This window comes from Hippocampus zosterae, chromosome 11 (assembly GCF_025434085.1).
Source record: "Hippocampus zosterae strain Florida chromosome 11, ASM2543408v3, whole genome shotgun sequence".
Lineage (NCBI taxonomy): Eukaryota > Metazoa > Chordata > Actinopteri > Syngnathiformes > Syngnathidae > Hippocampus > Hippocampus zosterae.
In genome coordinates, this window is record NC_067461.1 from 16,423,778 (window position 1) to 16,443,676 (window position 19,899).

General features: G+C 40.6%; 1 protein-coding gene across 2 annotated transcripts in view; it reads left to right on the forward strand.

Annotated features, from left to right (window-relative positions):
* Nucleotides 1-12,248, forward strand: part of vwc2 (von Willebrand factor C domain containing 2) — a 34,715-nt gene extending 22,467 nt beyond the window's left edge. For both annotated transcript variants that reach the window (XM_052081341.1, XM_052081342.1), the window contains one exon: nucleotides 11,316-12,248. In XM_052081341.1, coding sequence (XP_051937301.1) covers nucleotides 11,316-11,467 — 152 coding nt within the window. In that variant the 3' untranslated portion in view covers nucleotides 11,468-12,248. The remainder of the gene's footprint in view (nucleotides 1-11,315) is intronic.
* Nucleotides 12,249-19,899: the final 7,651 nt, after the last annotated feature.

A 19,899-nucleotide genomic window follows, 5' to 3' on the forward strand; every position in this document is an offset into this window, starting at 1 on the left:
GCCTGAAGATAAAATTGCAGCAGACAGCAGAACACTAGAGACAACTTACTCATCAGATTCTGAGACATTTGAAGGACTGTAAAGATTTTGTGCTATGGCGATTGAACCCAACCTCGGGTTTGCGCACTGTTTGTGTGAATAGCATGAAAAAAGATCTCCTAAAATGAAATTGATTATCACTAAAGACGTGGTGTGATGCTCTGCAAAGAATTGAATATCCATTCAATCACACCAAACCAATCAATCAGTGTAGAGGGAAAGATATTGATGAGCAATTATGCAGTATTGTATAGATGTGCATATGACGCGTGATGATTCATTGAAAATGTCCCGTGGCATCTACAAAATAAAAGTCTCTACATATTCCAGCCGTCAACCCGGCTTTATTGTGATAAGGTGCGACAACAACAGCGCATGGAACATTTTTGACAAAATGAATAAAACAGCTTCACTATCACAGCACTCGAGCCTGTTTTTTTTCAGCTGTGCGATATCTGAGATTGGATATCGATCGATACCAAGTAAACACGTGAGCCCATATTATCGATACGATACTAATACCAAGTACTTTTAGGTGGATAAAATGTCGTATTTTATACCAGTTTTCTTGTCCTGTTTTTCGCAAATTCAACTTTCTTGTTGAGTTCTTAGCCATGCCAGAAGAAAATATTCTCAAAGGAAACCTGGACTCTTTAAAGTTACACTGCTCTTCATATTCATAGTCCCTGTCTCTCTGCACTCAAAGAGACCTCGACCCCTGAATTTCCCCTAGTCTAGACATCTTCTCCCAGCTTGTTTTGATTTGATTCATTATGGTTGCACCAAGTATCTTATTTACCACTATTTTAGTTTCTTTTGCACTGGCTCTGATTGGAAGTCAGAGAGCACGCAAGAGAAAAAATTGCACTCTCAGACAAGTTACACACATAATACCATTCAAGACCCAGATCTTTTTCGGGTATTATTTCCAAATTCCTAAATTCAATGCCTTTAAGACTTTTTAAGACCGTGTGGGAACCTTGATGACTAGTATGTCCAGTTTTACACTATTACACCACTGACATCACCACCACTACTACTACTACTACGACTGTGAATACAATTATTACTACTTTCGGCACTTCTTTCTTCTTGCTGTGTCTCCTCCTCCTTCTTTTTTTCCATCTTCCTTGTCTTCTTTTTTTACCTGCCCTATACGTAAAACCAGTGCCATCCAATGTTGAAGCACATCGCAGACCTTTGATGCTGGCTGGATTACATGTTGTCTTTAGAATACGCCAGGACAAACACTGCTGGCAAGGCTCTCATCTTAAATGCGGTTTGAAATCGTTTTTCCACTTGAAATTTTGCACCCCCTAAGATGCCCCGAATGCATACAAATTCTCTCTCTCTCTCTTTCTCTCTCTCACACACACACACACACACACACACACACACACACACACACACACACACACACACAAAATTACCCACACTCTCTAACATCGCCACACTGCAGAACATTGAATACATTGTCATTTTAAACAGGGGATGTAGCGTTTTGATAACAAATGGTTCAACAAGAGCAGCCCGTTAATTTTCCTTCAATGTATTTATTGGTGATTTCATTCTGTGTGACATGCATCTGAAAGCATGCACTAAATTGAAAGTGGCATTTGTAGTCAAATCAAATCATGCACCTTTTCTCCCAAAAGTACAATGTTTCTGCTTCTCCGGCAAAGATGTTTGCCATATTAAGTCTACCTTTCTGATTAAACTTGAAATATATCACCGCATATTTCAACCTAGCCATTTCAAATATGATACAATTTGCTCTCTTGTAAGTGACAGGAAGTTCAATTATTTTCCAATTTAGTCAATCGAGTTCATTTTATGGTTCTTTGCAAGAACAATGTATTGCCAGCACCCAATTTCCATGCATGCACGTTTGCTTAAATTTACTTATAAATTAATATGAATATGAATGGGAAAAAAGTGTGAGTGGTGGAATTTAAAAAATAATAACATTGATCAACAGCAAATTTTAATTAAAGATGCCTTTATGTGTCCCTACATGTATTTCTGAAGCTAATTCATAAACGTCTTTACTGTTTTTCCAGCGCATTCAGTTTTTGAGATGATTTCAGCTTTAATTGCTCCAAGAGCTGTACAAAGAAATGAAATTCATTGTTTTAAAATTTACCGCACAGCTACGCAGGAGCTCTTTCGTGTAAATAGATATTTGCAATATGTATTTGATACACGGAAACAGAAGTGGTTGAGTCATCCATAAACTTATATTGACATATAGTAACTGAACTTCATTACCCTTTGCCATGATGTGTCCTTAAAGGTGAGAATTGCAATGGTAATAGCTGTCAAATTCCACCGACCCACTATTAATCACACAGATTCTACATGCGAGAGAAAAGGGAAAACGTGTTCACCCTACACAGTAATTAGTGTAAAATAAGGTTATCGACAGTCATGAATGTTGTCGCCTCGTGAGCATATGCTGTTTAAGTGCAACAGATGTTAAAAGCTTGTCGGCAATGTGTCACATCAAAGCTTTTCTCATTAATAGGAAAACAACAGATTCCTCCTCCAAGGGTGCTGTACCACCACTGAGTAAATTACTGTTGCTGTGCCTATGTTGAAAAGCAAGGTACACAAACATTGACAAATTAAACAAATGGATGAAAGGGTCAAACGTTAGTCCTACGGTAAGTATCTGAATGAGATTCCTCATTCAGCATCTCTACTCTCTGGGTGATATAGCCAGTCTGCATTTTTCTTTTGTGTCATTTTGATTGTTAAATACTGTAAAGTGTTGCAACGTTTGATCCGTTCATCATTTATGCACTGGCATTATCGTGGCCTTTTCAGACATGCAAAATCGATGCTTATGCCAGGGTCTCCTGTCTCAGATGTGTTATTCGCTTGTTATGCATAGAGACATTTGGGGGAGAGCCAGGGGATGAAGATGAAAGTGTGAGGCATCGCTGACATCTCGCCCAGACAGTTGTTCATGAATATCAAAGAACAGCTGTGAATTCAGGCAGGTTCGATGCATTTTACTCAACCTAAATGCTTTTACCGATAGAGATTGTGACTGACTTGAGCTGGATGCTGTCAAGTTTCATTTAGTGACTCTTAAAAAGAATATGTGTGGACAATGTGATGCAAAGAGGAAAAATAAGTGGTATTGAACATTGCCTGGATCTTTGTATTTGTATGAGTGTATCTCTCTCTCTCTCTCTCTCTCTCTCTCTCTCTCTCTCTCTCTCTCTCTCTCTCTCTCTCTCTCACCACTCTCTACAGCAGGGGTGTCAAACTCATTTCACATTGTGGGCCACATATGGCCTCGGTAGATGTCAAGTGGATCGGTCCATGTAAATTATACCCTAATCTGCTATAATTAAACAAAATAATTTGTCTTTCCTTTGTTTTGGTCGAAGGAAGCACAAGAACATGAGGAAAAATGTGAAATTTAATGAACATGTTTTTTACAAAACACTTCATGAAGCGCCTTAGATTTCCTGAGACAAAAGTGCAATTTACCTGTACTTTTATCATTCACATATATGCATTGCAACCGATACCCCTGATTGTACAAAGGCACAAAACTTAAAAAAAATTGGTATTGAAAAATATAGTAATGCACTTCAAGATTAAACGAGATGTATAAAGAAAGGAATTTTTCAACCATTTACACATGTGCATATAAAATCTAAATTTAATCCCCGCCTACACTTTACAAACTAAGGAGAGTGCTATTAAATGTGTAAAGAATAAAGTATTCACATGTCCTTGACAGCGTCTGGAGTGTTGGGTCTGTCTCAGTGACAAGACTGAGACTGTTGGTGTCTTCTACTCTGATCAAAACAGTTTTCCCCCTAGCGGGTAATCCATGAATAGCACTTTATTAAAAATATTAATTCCGTGTCTTATATGCATTTTTTTTTCACTTTTAAATTATCCCACGGGCCTGATGGAACCTCCTTGGTGGCCGGTTCCGGCCCGCGGGTCATGTGTTTGATACCCCTGATCTGCAGTATATGTGCACTGTACTGTACTCTGTACTGAAGAAATACAATGGAACACGACAGGAGTATTGAACCAGGAAGTGCTAAGTGTATGTAGTTGGAGTGGCTATGCAATGTCAAAACCCTTACACAGAATTTGAGTGCAATGGGAAGACAGTCCAGTTAACATCATACAATGGCTGTGTGTCGCAACTTGACTTACAACAAAGACTTAATGCTTGCATGACAAAGTCTTCTACAGCTGTTATAATAGAGACTCGGTACACGGCCATTTGTTTGACTATTGCACGCTGTAGTGTTTCCATAGCAACATTTGCATTAGCTTGAGGTGGCACATAAACCAATTAAATTATGATAATCAATGTGGGTTCTCTCTGCAGCTAGAGGGGCTCTACACTGCAACATAATCGATGTTTGGACAGCAGCAAATGTCCTTAATTTTGGCGTTAGGTCACCAAATGGTGTTCATATACTGTATATATATATATATATATATATATATATATATATATATACACACACACACACACACACACACACACATTGCTGCAGTCGTACGTCATCCATTTTATTGTTGAGTTGGAAGTTGACAAGAAAGAGGCTTGGAATCGCCGTTTTGAAGGGGTTAGCGTTTGGTTTGGCCTTTTCTATCCTGTGTGGTCACTGTCTCCGCCACTTTGGAATGATGGTGAAGGAGAAGTCCATTGATCTGCAGATCTCTGTCAGTAATCCCAGTTGCTGTCATTAAATGAATCACAGAAATCGGGTCTGTGAAGTACAGCAAACATGCCCTGGCTATTCCGCTCGTGAGAACCAAGTTAAAAACAAACAAACAAAAAGAAAAAAACACTGCTAAATCTACTCGTAGATCTGCTGCATGTTGAAAAGTGATGGTTCGCTGCATTTACTCGTGTCACTATCTTTTCCTCATACAGACAAGCAAATCGATTATTTTGCCCATCTCCTATTTTCTATGTAAAATCAATCTTTTTACTACCTGCTTTGGAAGGATGTTAAAATAAAGAAATTAACACCTGAGAGGCTTCTCTCCTCATCAACTTGGCCATGGCGCCAACCAATTCTTGGTGTCTTTGACTGTTGTGGGTGACGTACAAGGAAACAAATGGTGATCTTCGAGACCCAGTCATTAGGGTCAGCACTAATCTGCGGAGATGTGATAAACCGTCTGTCTGAACCGGAGCCAGTATCACTTCAAATAGAGACATGGCGGCACTGCTGCCAAGAGGAAGAAAGGCTGATTTGAATTAAGGCAAGAATAAAAGGCCTCTTTAGATGGGGGTGAAAAAAATTCAAAAGAACACTATGAAGGTTGTTTCTCAGCCCATTGTCCCACTTCAGGGTGTACTGTACTCTGCCTGCTGTTCGAAGACAGCTAGTATAGGCTTATGATTACAATAGACAGGCTGCCAGTGTCCAGTGGATTCATCAATAAAGATTCTTGGTTGTATAACATGAAAAACTAAAGATCATGGTGGACGTAACACAGGCACTCTAAGCTATGAATATCCTGAATTCATTTATTCATAGTTTTGTTCAGTTGGTCCCTCATGTTTTATATCTTTCCATATCACTGACACTTTTACTCTGCATTTATAATGCAAATACACCCAAGAAGTCCATTAAGATGAGTGATTTCAGCTACTTTGCTCTCTGGATAATTGAGATCGTTTGGTTTACTTTTATTAGATTTTTTTGGAATGATGGGATGTGATGGTTTGAACGTGTCTTCTCTTCCGTTCCATGATGTGGTACTGCTTTGAAGCTACAGTTGCTAATGGCATATCATTTCCACATGCTGCCTTTGTCACCTTTTAACAGACTGTAGCTAATGTCCGGGTCCACATGCACAGTCCATTTGTCTCTGTTGAGTGTTGTTGAAAAGCTCTTGTAGTACGGAGTGTGCTGCAAACAAAAACGGAGTGTTGCAGATGAAGCCTACGTATTCATGAAGCCATGACAAATGAATAAAAGGGTGATAAAAATGAATGCGCTATATACATGTGCCAATGCAACTGTATAAAGTGTTCCATCGACTATAATCAAGATGAAGTTGAACGTTTGCTTTCTAATACTATTGTCCTTGCAAGTCTTTGATACATTATACTTGAGAAGCCGTTGTAAAGACCCCTAATGATGATGAGTCAGGAACGATAGCGGTTCGCGGCCACAGGATGAGCTGTTCCCCAGCAAGGGTGTATGCCGGCATCTAACAGACTCATGAATGTGTTAAAGCTGACATTTTGACAGGCTGTTCGCATTGATTGATGTGCTAGCAGCACACTTCCTCTGGGTGCTGACACCCAATGAAACGCGGCGGCTGCAGTGGTAAGACTCCTCATTTTTCAGTCTCCTAATTACATAGTAATGTATAACACAGCAGCATGAGAGCTTGTTAGTGCAAGAAATGGCCATTGTTATGCTATACCTGATGCTGCGAGAAACAATTCCTGTCAAGTTGATATTTAGTGTGGTGCAGCTGGGGAGATAATGGATGCTTTATGGGCTCTGTTTTTCTTCCTGGTGGCTGAAGACAAAAGCACCTTCAGGAGACAACAACCATCCCAAAACGTCGACCACAAACAAAAATGTGGTGGAATGATCTATCAATATAATTTCGATAAATGTAGCAATGAGAATCGACCAGTCAAATGAGTTTTGTGTGTTTATACTTCAACTTTGGGAACATTGGCCAAAAGGTCCAAATGGAATTGCTTCACAGAAATTTTCATGTGTTCAACTCCTCCATACTATCCTAAAGAATATTTTGTATCACAAGAAATTGAAAATGCATGTGCTACAGTCCCATTGGACACTAAAACCAATGTCACTCAAGCATTAGTTTGCCATACACATACTGTAAATGTGTCATGTTGAGCGTGATCCAAAAGAATCCAAAAAGCAGTGAGCCAGGAGAAGTCGGGTGTACTGAACCCAATGTATTCACAACCCCCCCCAGCCCCCAAAAAACACTTCCAGGGGTACACTCAAAACACTAAATCCAAAACACGAACAAAGTCTTGAAAAAATAAAATAAATAAAAAACAAAGCCTCAAACAAATACAAGCCGATGATGGTAACACAAAACAAAATGACAGCAACAACAATTTGACAAAGACTGACAGAAACCAGGGAACTAAATACCTGTACAATCAAACTGACGAGACGAGACAAAAGGGAACACCTCAACAAGACACAAAGGGTTCAGGAAAGTTATTGGTGAACACAAGGGACCCGGATGACAGGAACGGGTGGAAACAAAACCAAAACGAGGAAGACAAAAGCACATGCGGAAAGAAAAAACTATGAAACAAAACCAAATGTCTCATCTAAACAAAAATAGAATCATGACAAGATGTGCGTAAATTTATGTCCATTTATGCGGGTTACCCTTTTATTGAGATGCATACACATTGTTTTGACTGACTCTGGTACAAGCAGTTAGATTGGTGCTTGAGGCATTGTGGTGCTTTTCCTAGTACCACCAAAGAGCTTGGCAGCAAGGTTAGCACATCTGTGATTCGAGAGGTGCAGTACACCCTGAACTAGCCATCCATGCCAATGTACTTAGTAGAGGATCAGAAAAAGTGCCCAGAAGGCAAATCTCTCATTAAATAAGATGCTTATTGTCTATCAGTGTCAGAAATGGTTGTTTCAAGACATGGAGGGCGACCATCTTTTTTTTGCATACTGCATCAAGCAAATAAAATTTTGTTGTATGGTAGGTGGTACTCATCAAACAAGCAGACATGAAACTGAAGCAGAAGAGGCAAACGATGATTCTTTGCTTTCAGTTGCAAAGATCATGATACATTTGAATGAACTACAATGCCAATCCAGTAAAAATAAAAATAAAAATGTCGTGTTTTGCATGATCGTAGTACAGAGGACCCCAAAGAGCAGGAAGGCAGGGAGGAGTGACCAAAATGTATTTAAATAAAAACACAAACCGGAGTACACAGGAGAAACAAACTCCAAAAACTCACTCAAATAAAGTCCAGAAATGACAGGGAACAAAGTAGCAAACCAAACCTGAAGACTGAAAAAAAAAACATGACATGTGTACACAGTAACACAAAACAATGACCTGACACTGAGTGGTCGTGCCAGTAGTCCTTTTAAACAAACAAACTAATGACACAATGACCAACAGGTGTGCAGCTGCAGGCGGAGCCCTACAGTCGTTGTTGGTAACAAACAAAACCATGACAAAAAAATCCCTGATCATTTGATTTGTCTCATTGAAATCCACTAAATTTAATGACCCTACTCAAAGAAATTGTATGAATTGCAAAGATTTCTCAATACAATACAATACAATACATGCTGATTTATATAGCGCTTTCACAACAGCGGCAGCTGTAACAAAGCGCTTTACAAAACAGTTAACATAAAGTAAAATACAGTGCACTCCGCTTAACAGAACACCGGTTAATAGAGTAATCCGCTTAATAGAGCAAAAGGCTCTGGAACGGATTTGCCTAATGCAATTTCCTATAAAGATACTCCGCTTAGTAGAACAGATCTCCGCTTAATAGAACAGGCCGTAAGCAATGAAAATTGTAAACTAGTGGTTTTCGAAGTGTAGCTATCGCGATACTGTACCACTATCGCGAGAAAACGCGGTAGTTCTAGCCGTATACAGTAACAGGTAGCACGCGTCACTCCACACATAGACACACGCACGTCACAATGGCTTCAACTTCATTCAAGAGACGAGGGCTATAAGAAGGACATACTCAGACGATACGATGCATTGCCGGATTCTCAGAAGGTACGCCCGCGGTTTCCAGGACTTCCCTCTTATCCAGCGCATTGAGAGGGAAGTCAACCGCAAAATTACGGACTCCTGTTTCCAGACAAAAGTAACGAAATTTTTCTCGTGATTTGAGATGTTTGACTGAAGTTGATTAAAGTTGTTGTTTGATTAAAGATATGGACGTCCACAGTCGAAATATCTTTTCTAACTCGTCAGCAGGGGTTTTTCTGCGTGCATAACTTGGTCGTCGACGTGTCTGAAGGTGTACCTAATAAAGTGTCTCCGGTTAATAGAAACTCCGCTTAGTAGAACAGAAGCGCTTCGGCCCAATGGTGTTCTATTAAGCGGAGTGCACTATAATAAACACAACACATAACATAAAACACGGACAGTCGTGCAGTCCTAACCACTTTTCCGTCACACGCTTTGTTGTTTTGAACAAAAAATGTCATTTCAGCGAACCCATTCAAATTGCACTAATAAGGAAAGTCTGAACAGAGAGCACCAGTGCCTTCATTTAAAATAATAATAAAAAAAGAAAATGTTAAGGCACGGCGGCCAGGAAGTCCAGTGGTTAGCAGGCCGACTTCACAGTGCAGAGGTACCGGGTTCAATTCCAGCTCCGGCCTCCCTGTGTGGAGTTTGCATGTTCTCCCCGGTCCTGCGTGGGTTTTTTCCGGGTACTCCGGTTTCCTCCCACGTTCCAAAAACATGCATGGCAGGCTGATTGAACACGCAAAAAATTGTCCGTAGGTGTGAGTGTGCATGGTTGTTCGTCTGTGTGCCCTGCGATTGGCTGGCAACTGGTTCAGGGTGTCCCCTGCCTACTGCCCGAAGACGACTGGGATAGTCTCTGGTACCCCCGCGACCCTAGTGAGGATTAAGCGGTTTGGAAAATGGATGGATGGATGGATGGATGTTAAGGCACCTTTCTGCTTCACAAATGGCTAAATGCCGTATGTCACTCTATTTCGTATGACTACGAAAGCAACAGACGCTTCCGATTGATAAGTATAGTGACCCAGGTCTATAAAAATAAGACTTTGAGAAGGCTAACATTATTTTGTGAGATTTGGCTTTTGTTCCTTCCTATTACACCCACAGATACTGTACATTTGCAACGTTTTCAATTACTGTACCGGTAATTTAAAAAAATGCGAATCCCTCATCTGATGCTAAAAGGAAAATGCTTCTCTGCATAAAACAAGGGCGGCCACTCATTGGTCTCAAGAGCCAGTTAATGGCAGTGAAAAGCTAAAGTAGAAGCGGATATGAGTCCTTTGGATGATTCCTGGCAGTTTGGGGAAAATGTCAGAGTGTAAATTCCACCTTTTAAATGGCCCTAGTGAAAACTTTCATGCATCCTGTAAAATGTCTTCGGTGTTGTTTGCTTCTGATTACCGTCGGTCAGAAAAGGGCACCACATGGCACCGACAGTATGACAAACCTTATCGCAAGATATCATATTTGTTTTCTTGCCCTTTTCATCCTCATAATGTGATTTCGGGACAGGGACAATTTGGAGTGTTCAATCAGCCTGCCAGAGAACATTCAAACTCCACACAGGAAGGCCGGAGCAGGAATCGAACCATGAATGCAATTCTGCACTGTGACGCCGACACGCTCACCAGTCACCCACCACGCCCTCTACTAAAAAATCATGAGAGATAACGTTTGGCCATCAGTTAGTGACTTCAAGCTGAAGCACATTTGGGTTCTGCATCAACACATCAACAAGTCAACTTCTGAATGGCTTACAAAAATGAAATGAAGGTTTTGGACCGGCCTTGTCGAAGTCCAGACTTGAATCTGATTAAAATGCTGCATCGTATCCATTAAAAGGCTGTTATTGCTCGAAAACCCTGCGGTCTTGCTGAATCAAAGCAATTGTGCGGGGACGAGTGGGCTAAAATATCTCCGCACAGATGAGAAAGACTCATTGGCAGTGATAGAAAACACTTGATTTCAGTTGTTGCTGCTGATTGTGGGCCAACTAGTTATTCGATGTAGGGGGCAATCACTTTTCACACAGGGCCGTCGGCTAGGATTTATTTTCTACCTTCAGAATAAAAAACCTTCATTTAAAAGCTGTATTATTTTTTGTTTTGTCGTACTGCCTTTGTCTATTACTTAATTTGATGATCTGAAACATTGAAATTGAACAGGAAGACCGTTTTGATTTAACCAAACTAAATCCAAGCATTATACAGGTACTTGAAAATGAGTCAAACCACATCTTCCGACTTGAAAATGTACTTTCCTCAAAAAATACAATTATGAGTCCTACTAGCGAGTCTCAATATTGAAAAGCTGAGTATTGAAAATGTGGAAGTGAAAAAATTAATTAGTCGCATATGAAGAAAAGAGGAGGAATCAGTCAGTCAGAATGGGTGAAAAGCAATAAGACTCCAACAAAGTTTTGATACAGATTATTTATATTTGGCCACCGTTATTGGTCTGATTCTGGTTGTTGCTTTGCAGTTCCCATTTTCTATTTTTCTTCTTGTCAACAGGACCCAACTGCTTCGCAGACACAACGGTGATACCGGCCGGACGAGAGGTGAAGATCGATGAGTGTACAATCTGCTACTGCACATATGAAGAGGGCACATGGCAGATCGAACGCCAGGCCTCCTGCAGTAAGAACGAATGCCAGCACGGTTAGAGACTGGCGCGGTGAGAGGAACATTGGCATGCGACACCAGCGAACACTTGGCCTTTCACCCAGACTTCCGGACATCAGGGTCAGCCGGCTCAGCATTTGGAGTCTGTACTAAGCAAAGGCTTTTATGGAGATTTATAAAATGCGCATAGAATATTTATTTATATATGTATTGAATTATTTATGAATATATACAAATACGGTCTAAATGTCATGATGCTGAACAAGGGACTCATATTTTTATATAGGCTCTGTACTTTAATAATTGTCATTGACTACAAAGAAACACAAGCGAATGTATAGAACACACACGGCTGTCTTTGGAGGCTGAAAGTCTTCAGAATTCTGACAAGCCCTGAAACCTCCTCCTTAACTGCCATTCATATGAGCAGCCAGCTCCATCTGAGGTTACCTGCCGGGCACTACTGTTCAAGGTGATCAAGCTAAAAGTGAAATTAAAGATGACTTGACTGTTTCTGACTTGTACTACGATATGTTATTTAGTCTCTTTGGGTGTTTCAAATGTGCTTTGATTTTGTAGGTGTTTTTATTTTTTGCTTTTTTATCTTGGTGCTCTATGTTCCTGTTTCAAATAAACAGCAACAGTCTGTGGCTCTGCGGGTTTGGCATGATGCTTCTGATCAGCCTGTATGAAACCCGGTGCTTGTTTACTGACCACCAAATGACTAAAATGTTTGGTTTCGGTGAAGTCGTGACATGGACCTCAGATATGAATAAACTCGGTGACATTTTGGAGCTCCTTGAATGTCACCCAAAACAAAAACTGTTGAAAGTAATTGTGTTTCATTTAAGGCTAAAAACAAATATGAGATGTATTTCATCGGATCCTTGTCAGCATGATAGTAACTCTTTATAAAGCTCCAATTAAAATTTCAAAATGGTTTCAGTACACTGAAAAAAAATGTGTCTGTCATTTGTGTCTTTTTAATGATATAACAGTGGTACGTCATGAGGTGTTAATTGGCATCAGCCTGATGCTTATTTAATTGGTTGTGAGAAATAATATTGGAGTTACACTACCTGCTTGTTTTATTGTTTTATTTTCCTACATGTGGTCCACTCCAGATATGGATGATTATGATGATATGAGCAAAAAAAAAAGAAACTAATCATGTAATCAAATATCCATCCATTTTCTGATCCGCTTTAGCCTCACAAGGGTCGCGGGTCATGCTGGAGCCTATCCCAGCTGTCTACAGGCAGTCGGCAGCGGACACTCTGAACCGGTTGGCAGCCAATTGCAATGCACACAGAGACCAACAACCATCCGCGCTCACACTCACACCTTAGGACAATTTTGAGTGTTCAATCAGCCTATCATGCATGTTTTTGGAATATGGGAGGAAACCGGAGCACCCGAAGAAAACCCACGCTGGCACGGGGAGAACATGCAAACTCTACACAGGAAGGCCAGAGCCGGGATCGAACGCTGTGCTAACCACTTGTCCACTGGGCCGCTGTAATAGTATATCATCAGATCCAAATCATACCTCCATTTCAGCAAGTTCGCATGCTTTGGGTTGTTTGGGTGTTTGGAAGCACATTGATTTTAGACATAGCTCCCTTAAATGTAAATGATGCTTGCAAAGTCTTGTTCTGGAGCTTACAGTGAGTGAAGTGCATCCGGAAGGCATCAAATCAATCATTATGTAGAAATAAGAAGTTTGACAGTATTATCTAACACGGAGAAAATATCCAAGCGAAAAGCAGTAGGTAACACACCCAGACAGAATGCTGTACAGCAAACGGCAGACAACAAGGAAATGATCTGACATTTGCTTGTGTGGGCGCTGATCTGAAGGGGCCTGATAGCATATAGCTGTTTTTCCCAAACTTTATTGAGACAAGGCACATATTTTACATCGGAAACTGTCACAGCACACCACCAAACGAAAATATGACATAAAGTTTAATTACTTAAATAATCACGCATACAGTTTAATTGTGTCTTCTGCAATTAAGTCAAAGAGCATTGAATTGTTTCCCTTTAAATGTGTGGCCGGTGTATAGAAGAATAAGACACATTAATTGGTATAGACGCATAAAACTTTCCGGGCCGTTTAAGTAAGATAGGTTAATGTTATGGCACATCTAATAACATCGTAGCATCCAGGTGCACAATTTGTTTTCTAGTTCCTTGCCTTTTGTTCCACATTCTCTTGGTTCTTTGTTACCAGCATCCTGAGTTGTCTACATTTGAGCGATCCACCCCTATCAGGATTATTGCGGACACTTAACACATGCCACGCAGATGACACTACAATTAAACGGCAGACTGAGTATTTTTAACAAGAAAGAAGTGGGAGATAAGCTAACCTTACAAGGAAGGATCTGCCTTCTCTCAACCTTTTGTGATTTCCATGGGCATGGCGCACTGTGGCCGTTCTGTCCACAAAGTGAGGGCAGTCTGCGCTCTTAAATTAAGGCCCTGCGACGCTGTACCAAAGCAGCAATATGACCTTTGTGCAGGTAAGGTAGTAAGATGTATTAATTGCAGCATTATCTATGTGTGTGTCGTGAGCGAAGACATGGCAGACCTGGTCCTGTCTGCAACTCTTCCTTGTCTACTTGTTTTCTGAAGTGCATTTTCGCCAACAAAAGACCATCTGACAATGCATCTTTCAAATAAAAGTGGAATCTCACTCAGTAGGCGTATTTCATAGTATTGGCTGGGAATTATATGGCTTCATTTTGTACATCACCGTGTGGTCCAACATTTCCACAAGTGACATGTTTTATTATTCTAAAATTGTTTTGACTTAAATCATGAAGTTGTCAAATGATAGACTACTTTTTACTGGCTGTGTCAAATTAAATCTGACACATTGAACATGGCATTAATATTTGCTTCCTCCAGTTTAAAACGGGTAGTGATTAGTGCACGTGTCTGGCCAGGCCTAGCGGTCCCTCAGCCAGCAGATCAAAATGATGCCATAAGTCCAGGTAATGAGCACCTACGGGCAAGCAGCAGATCAATGGAAGCAGATGCTACGTTGCTATGTTTACAAGCTGTCTTTTGCATGAGCAACACGGTGCACTTGCACTTTACAATGCGCCGGTCATGCAGCACCACTCTGATCCAGGGGGTTGCCAGACAACGGCGTCGCATCTCCAGCAGTGAAACGTGCCTGTGAGCCTACCAGCGGGATCTGAGGCAAATCAGCCTCAATGCATGTACATGCAAGCTGACAGGCTTTTTTTTTTCTGAGCAGCCGCGGAGAGGTGGCTCAGCTCCATTAAGGTTTCTTATCAAACCTAACAGGTGAGATTCTTTGACTGTCCTCTTAAACCTAATTCATTCATTCAAGAAAGAATGAAAATGTGCTCGTGCATAGGAGTGGTAAATGATAGTGGAATATTTTTTCACTGCTCAGTCCGGCGTCCTCTTTGATCATTGTACGACCTACGTCTGGTTTCGAAACGAGCTTATGAACATTATTCAGGTCACATATAAAACTTTTGTCTTGTTATTGCACCCACATTTTCACAAAACCCTGACGCAATATTTGTACAAGCACCACAAGCAGGAAACCCTTGCCCCAAAAATAACACCTTTCAAATAATTTGGGTGGTACGCTGTTTTGTCACCTGAGGAATACTGTCACTGTGAATGCAAAGGCCACACAGCTCACCTACTTGAGTGGTTGGGGCTTACGTTATTCATAGGGCCTTATTTTTGTAGACACCACATGTGTGGCGGGCTGCATATGCAGGTACCAGCACATTTGGATTTTCATGCGAGTGCAAGGCTCCCTTCATGTTTTTGCCAATTTGGCAGATGGGTCTTTGCCAAGAATCTCATACCACTGCAGCAGTGCAAGTGTTGTTAGTCGTCGGGCCAGTAAAGGAAGCTGGCTGTATTGTGTACCTTTCAGTCCCATAGACTGCAATGACATTGTCCCATATTATTTTTAGTTCACCATGATGTCTGTGTGTCTTTTTAAAAAACTTTGTCTATCTGTCTGCTTGTGCTATGATCTGCATGGGCCATTGTAAATTTGATTTTGATGCCGATTGGCCGTCGCTGATGTGACGCCGTCAAAAGTTACAATTAGCTGATGATGAATTGCAATTTAACAATGACGGAAGCAAAGTTAAAATAATGATGAGAAACTGATGAAACGACTGGTGGGCCGGCTGCTCGCGAATGACGGACCGTCAAAATATATTGATGCACTCATCTCTCGTTTCTTATCGTGTGCTGATGGGGAACCAAAACATGTTTACCTCTTTATTTTTATTCGTACAGGAAAATGTAATTTAAGCTCCTCTCAATGAGGAGGTCAATAGCTCAACAGGTAAAAAAAAATCGCTCTCTCCTTACTGTTACTTTAACTTTTTAACATGACCGATTCCTTAAATTAAAGGACTTATTATTCATTCCAGCACTTTATTAACTGTAGTCTCAGCATTTGACTAAAAAAGGATAGTCTAATTAAATCTCACCATAAATCCTCGTCAAAAGTGAGTCCTGGGTATTTTACTTTGAAATAAAAATCCCTAGATGGTATGCATCTAAACTAGTCTTCCTCCAGACAGGCTATTAATCGGAGACATCTGTCAGAGCCACTCATAAAGGATTAGCCTCTGCACTTCCCAACACCGCAACTCCGTAATTAGACTCCTGCCCTGTTCTGGCCACTATACACTCCTGTGCTTGCACCACTGCTGATCATATTACTGTGGCTGATGAAATTCATTACATATTTATTGCAACCAGCCAACTCTCTCATTTGTAATTAAAGTGCCACAAGTTTCACATCACTCACAAATAAATGTCCTTAAAAAAAAAGAAAAAAAATATGTCACTGAAAATGACTGAAAACATGTCAAACACTTATAAAAAAAATGACATAAAGTGAGGTTAATTTACATATATTTCAACCCTTACTAGTTGTTGGTATTGCAGTAAAAATGTGATTGCCATAGATTTAAATGTCTGTCTTACACTGAAATGAAGGATGATACTTTAAAAGAGAAATCTTTGTAATCTCTCCATCTTCCCCTAGCAGTAACACATGGCACAATATGCCATTACATTAAATTTTAAATGCATTACATTTATTACAGAAGCATTTCTGAATGCTACCAGTCATACATAATTATTTCATTGCTCATTTTGAGTCAGTCAAAATATTTTTTATGGAGTTGAATGCCAACCCCCGTGCATTATTATTTACATTCGGTAACAATACATCTAAATATAAATGACTTCATTCAGAGGTTTATAGGAGACTGTCTAACTTGATAACATTTGGAGAAAAACATTAACTCTAATTATCCCCAAACTAGCATAGGTATCTTTTTTTCCGTCTTCTTTATATTCAACCAATTGTCAGAAAATCACACGGATGAGGGACAATAGAGATTTGAACACAGGATGCATTCTTCTTTTCTCAAAATCAATAATACTATCATATGCATTATGCCATGCCCCTTTAGAGGGGGTCGGGGGCGGGGGGGGGGGGGGGGGGGGGGAGCTGGGTTGGTCATGTGCTTAGCAACCCAGGAGCGTAAAGAAACCTATGCCAAGGAAACCGCGGCTGCAAATACGTGGCCGCCAGAGATCCAAGGTCTAAGCAAGGATCATATCACACAGCAGGAAAATGAGACCATGGACAAACAATATGTCATTTAAAAAACATACAGGTTTCTCTTATGAAACTATACAAATCTTTGAATGAAACTTTCAATCCATTATAATTGCGTCTTGAAGACGAAGATCTTCTCTCGTGACCGTGCTCTAAAATCAAAAGCCAAATTCATGAACCAGTGATATGAGACATGAAGCTGCTGGTTCCTTTTCTCTGTGGTATTATTATAGTTATTATTATTATTATTATTATTATTATTATTATTATTATTTTACTTTTGTGTCTTCTGTAGCGGTGGAACACTGCTACTGTACATGACCCGTGCTGCTGCAGTGATCCATTTTCATTGATCTGGAAATGAATGATGAATGGAATGAATGCGAATATTTTTTTTTTCAACTCTGCACATTTATTGTCAGCGAGGAAGAACCACAGCTTCTACATTTTTAATGGCGGACGATCGGCATTTATTTCAGTTGGAGAGAGGGAAATGAGTTTTTAACGAGAATAAATTAAAATAAACAAAGACTTGTCATCTGCCAGTGAATGGTTTTCTGTTCTGGGTGTGATTTACAGAAAAAAAAATTGTTGTTCGCCTTTGAGGTTCTGCTCTGAGATTTACTTTTCTCATGCCCACCTTGGTTCATTCTAAATTGCACTGATATTATGATGAACTAAAAATTCTCTGCACGCCAGCCAAATGTGGTTGATGCTTTGAGAATTCTATTTGCGCCTTTTGGATTTATTTCGAAGCACATCTCCGCAAATCCGTTCAATCCAACTTTGAATCCCCTTGACAGCTGCACCTGCTCAAACCGTGAAGACATGCGTGATGTTCCCCTGCGATCAGGTTGCCCCTTGATCAATCCGAGCGAATCGTTTCACCAATGAGCATCTGGAGCCTCAAATTGCCTTTTATAGATTTAGCTTTGTTACTGCAGCACTGCTCTCAGGCCATTAACTAGACATTCACATTTTACATTATACTTTTCATCTCCTAGAGGTGTTGAATTGCCCCTCTGTGCATACAAGTGTTCCTGTGGCACAAACCAGCACGACAAAAAATATCTATTTTATAATGTTGGCAAGGTGAGCTGCCTCAAGGGTCCTTTATTTTTTTCAGATTACACACACAGGCTGAATAGGCTAGCGCAAGTTCATGCGGCTATCTAGTCCATCGCAGGCTCTTAAGGAAAGTGAGTGACAATGCTTAGAGTGCCCAGGATGGCAACATTTCATCCACAACAGGCAGCTCACTGAGCCAGCATGACCTGCTTGATGAAGACTTGATGGTTAATTCAGATCAGCACTGCTGCATTAATGCCACGTGCCTGCACATGATGCTGGCAGGTTGGTGCTCTCATTGTGGTTTGTGGGGTTGTCGACCAAGAAACAGCGTTCGTTTGAGCTGTGATGAATTTTAATCATAAGAGTTTGTATTTGCAGAAAACCTTCAGCCTGTTGGTTTTTTTTCTTCTCCTGTAATACATCATCCACGTCCCATAGTAATCCATAGCGTGAGAGTGCACATATGCTGCGAGCTCGCATGCCAATGTGGACACCCTTGAGATATTGTGTGCATGAAAAGATTCGGAATGCAGACAATGCTATTGAATTAGTTTTCCCCCCCATTTTGTTTCCTAATAACATGAAATCACAGGCAGGATAAAAAGTATATCTTAAGGCTGCGGGTGTCCATTCTGCGGGTTTCTCCTCTCTTTATAAGGTTCAAAAGAAGAGACTTTTGGTGGCAGCGTAATAATGAAGTTGATATTCCAAGGTAACAGAAAAAGTCCATTACCGTTGCTGCTACTTTGCCGAATGCAACATCTATGTTATTGAAAGGAAATCTGTGTCATGCTGCAAAAAAAAAAAAAGTCTCATGCATGCCCCTTTTAGATGCCATAGATTTTCGCTGTGCCGCGTTGGAAGAGTCACAACAAATCCATTAGTGAGTCTTTTTCCCACCTGTCCAATATCCATTAATTTATCTTATGCCGCTTATCCTGTTCCGGGTTACAGAAGAGCAAAACCTCATCCCAACTGACTTTGGGTGACAGGCGGGGTGCACACTCTCCTGGCTGTCACTCAATTACAGGATACACGAAGACAAACAATTTCCAGTAATGGGTAACTAAGAGTTTTCAATTAGCCCAACATACAGTACATTCCCAAGTTTTGGGAATGCCGGGAGAAGACGCAGTACCGGCAAAAAAAACATGCAACATGGAAACAGTACGTAGAATGGAGAGAGCCCAGATTTGTGAAATTACAAATTAAAAATCAAAGACATTATTTAGAATAGTACAGTAGTCACCGTGAAAACCATGCATCATTGAAAGCATCGAATAAAGGGAGACTACTAACAAACACTGGAGGAAAGGTGGACTCTCATGTATTTAGCACAATAGAAGGAAAGTTTAATTGATTGATTGATTATGTCTGGTCCATGTTATTTTTTCCATCCATCCATCCATTTTCTAATCCTGTTCTCCCCATGAGGGTCGCGGGCGTGCCGGAGGCAGTGCCAGCTGTCTTTGGGCAGCAGGTGGGGGACCCCCTGGCGTGGTTGCCAATTGCAGGGTACACATAGACAAACAAACAACTGGAGTACACGAAGAAAAGCCACGCAGGCACTGGGCGATCATGCAAACTCCACACAAGAAGGCTGGAGTCGGAATCAAACCCTGAACCTCTGCACTGCGAGACAAATGTGCGAACCAGGCGTCCACCTTTACGCTCAATAATCATCATCATCATCATTCATCATCAATTTTTAAAATCAAACCCACGACCTCTGCACTGGGAGTCAGATGTGCC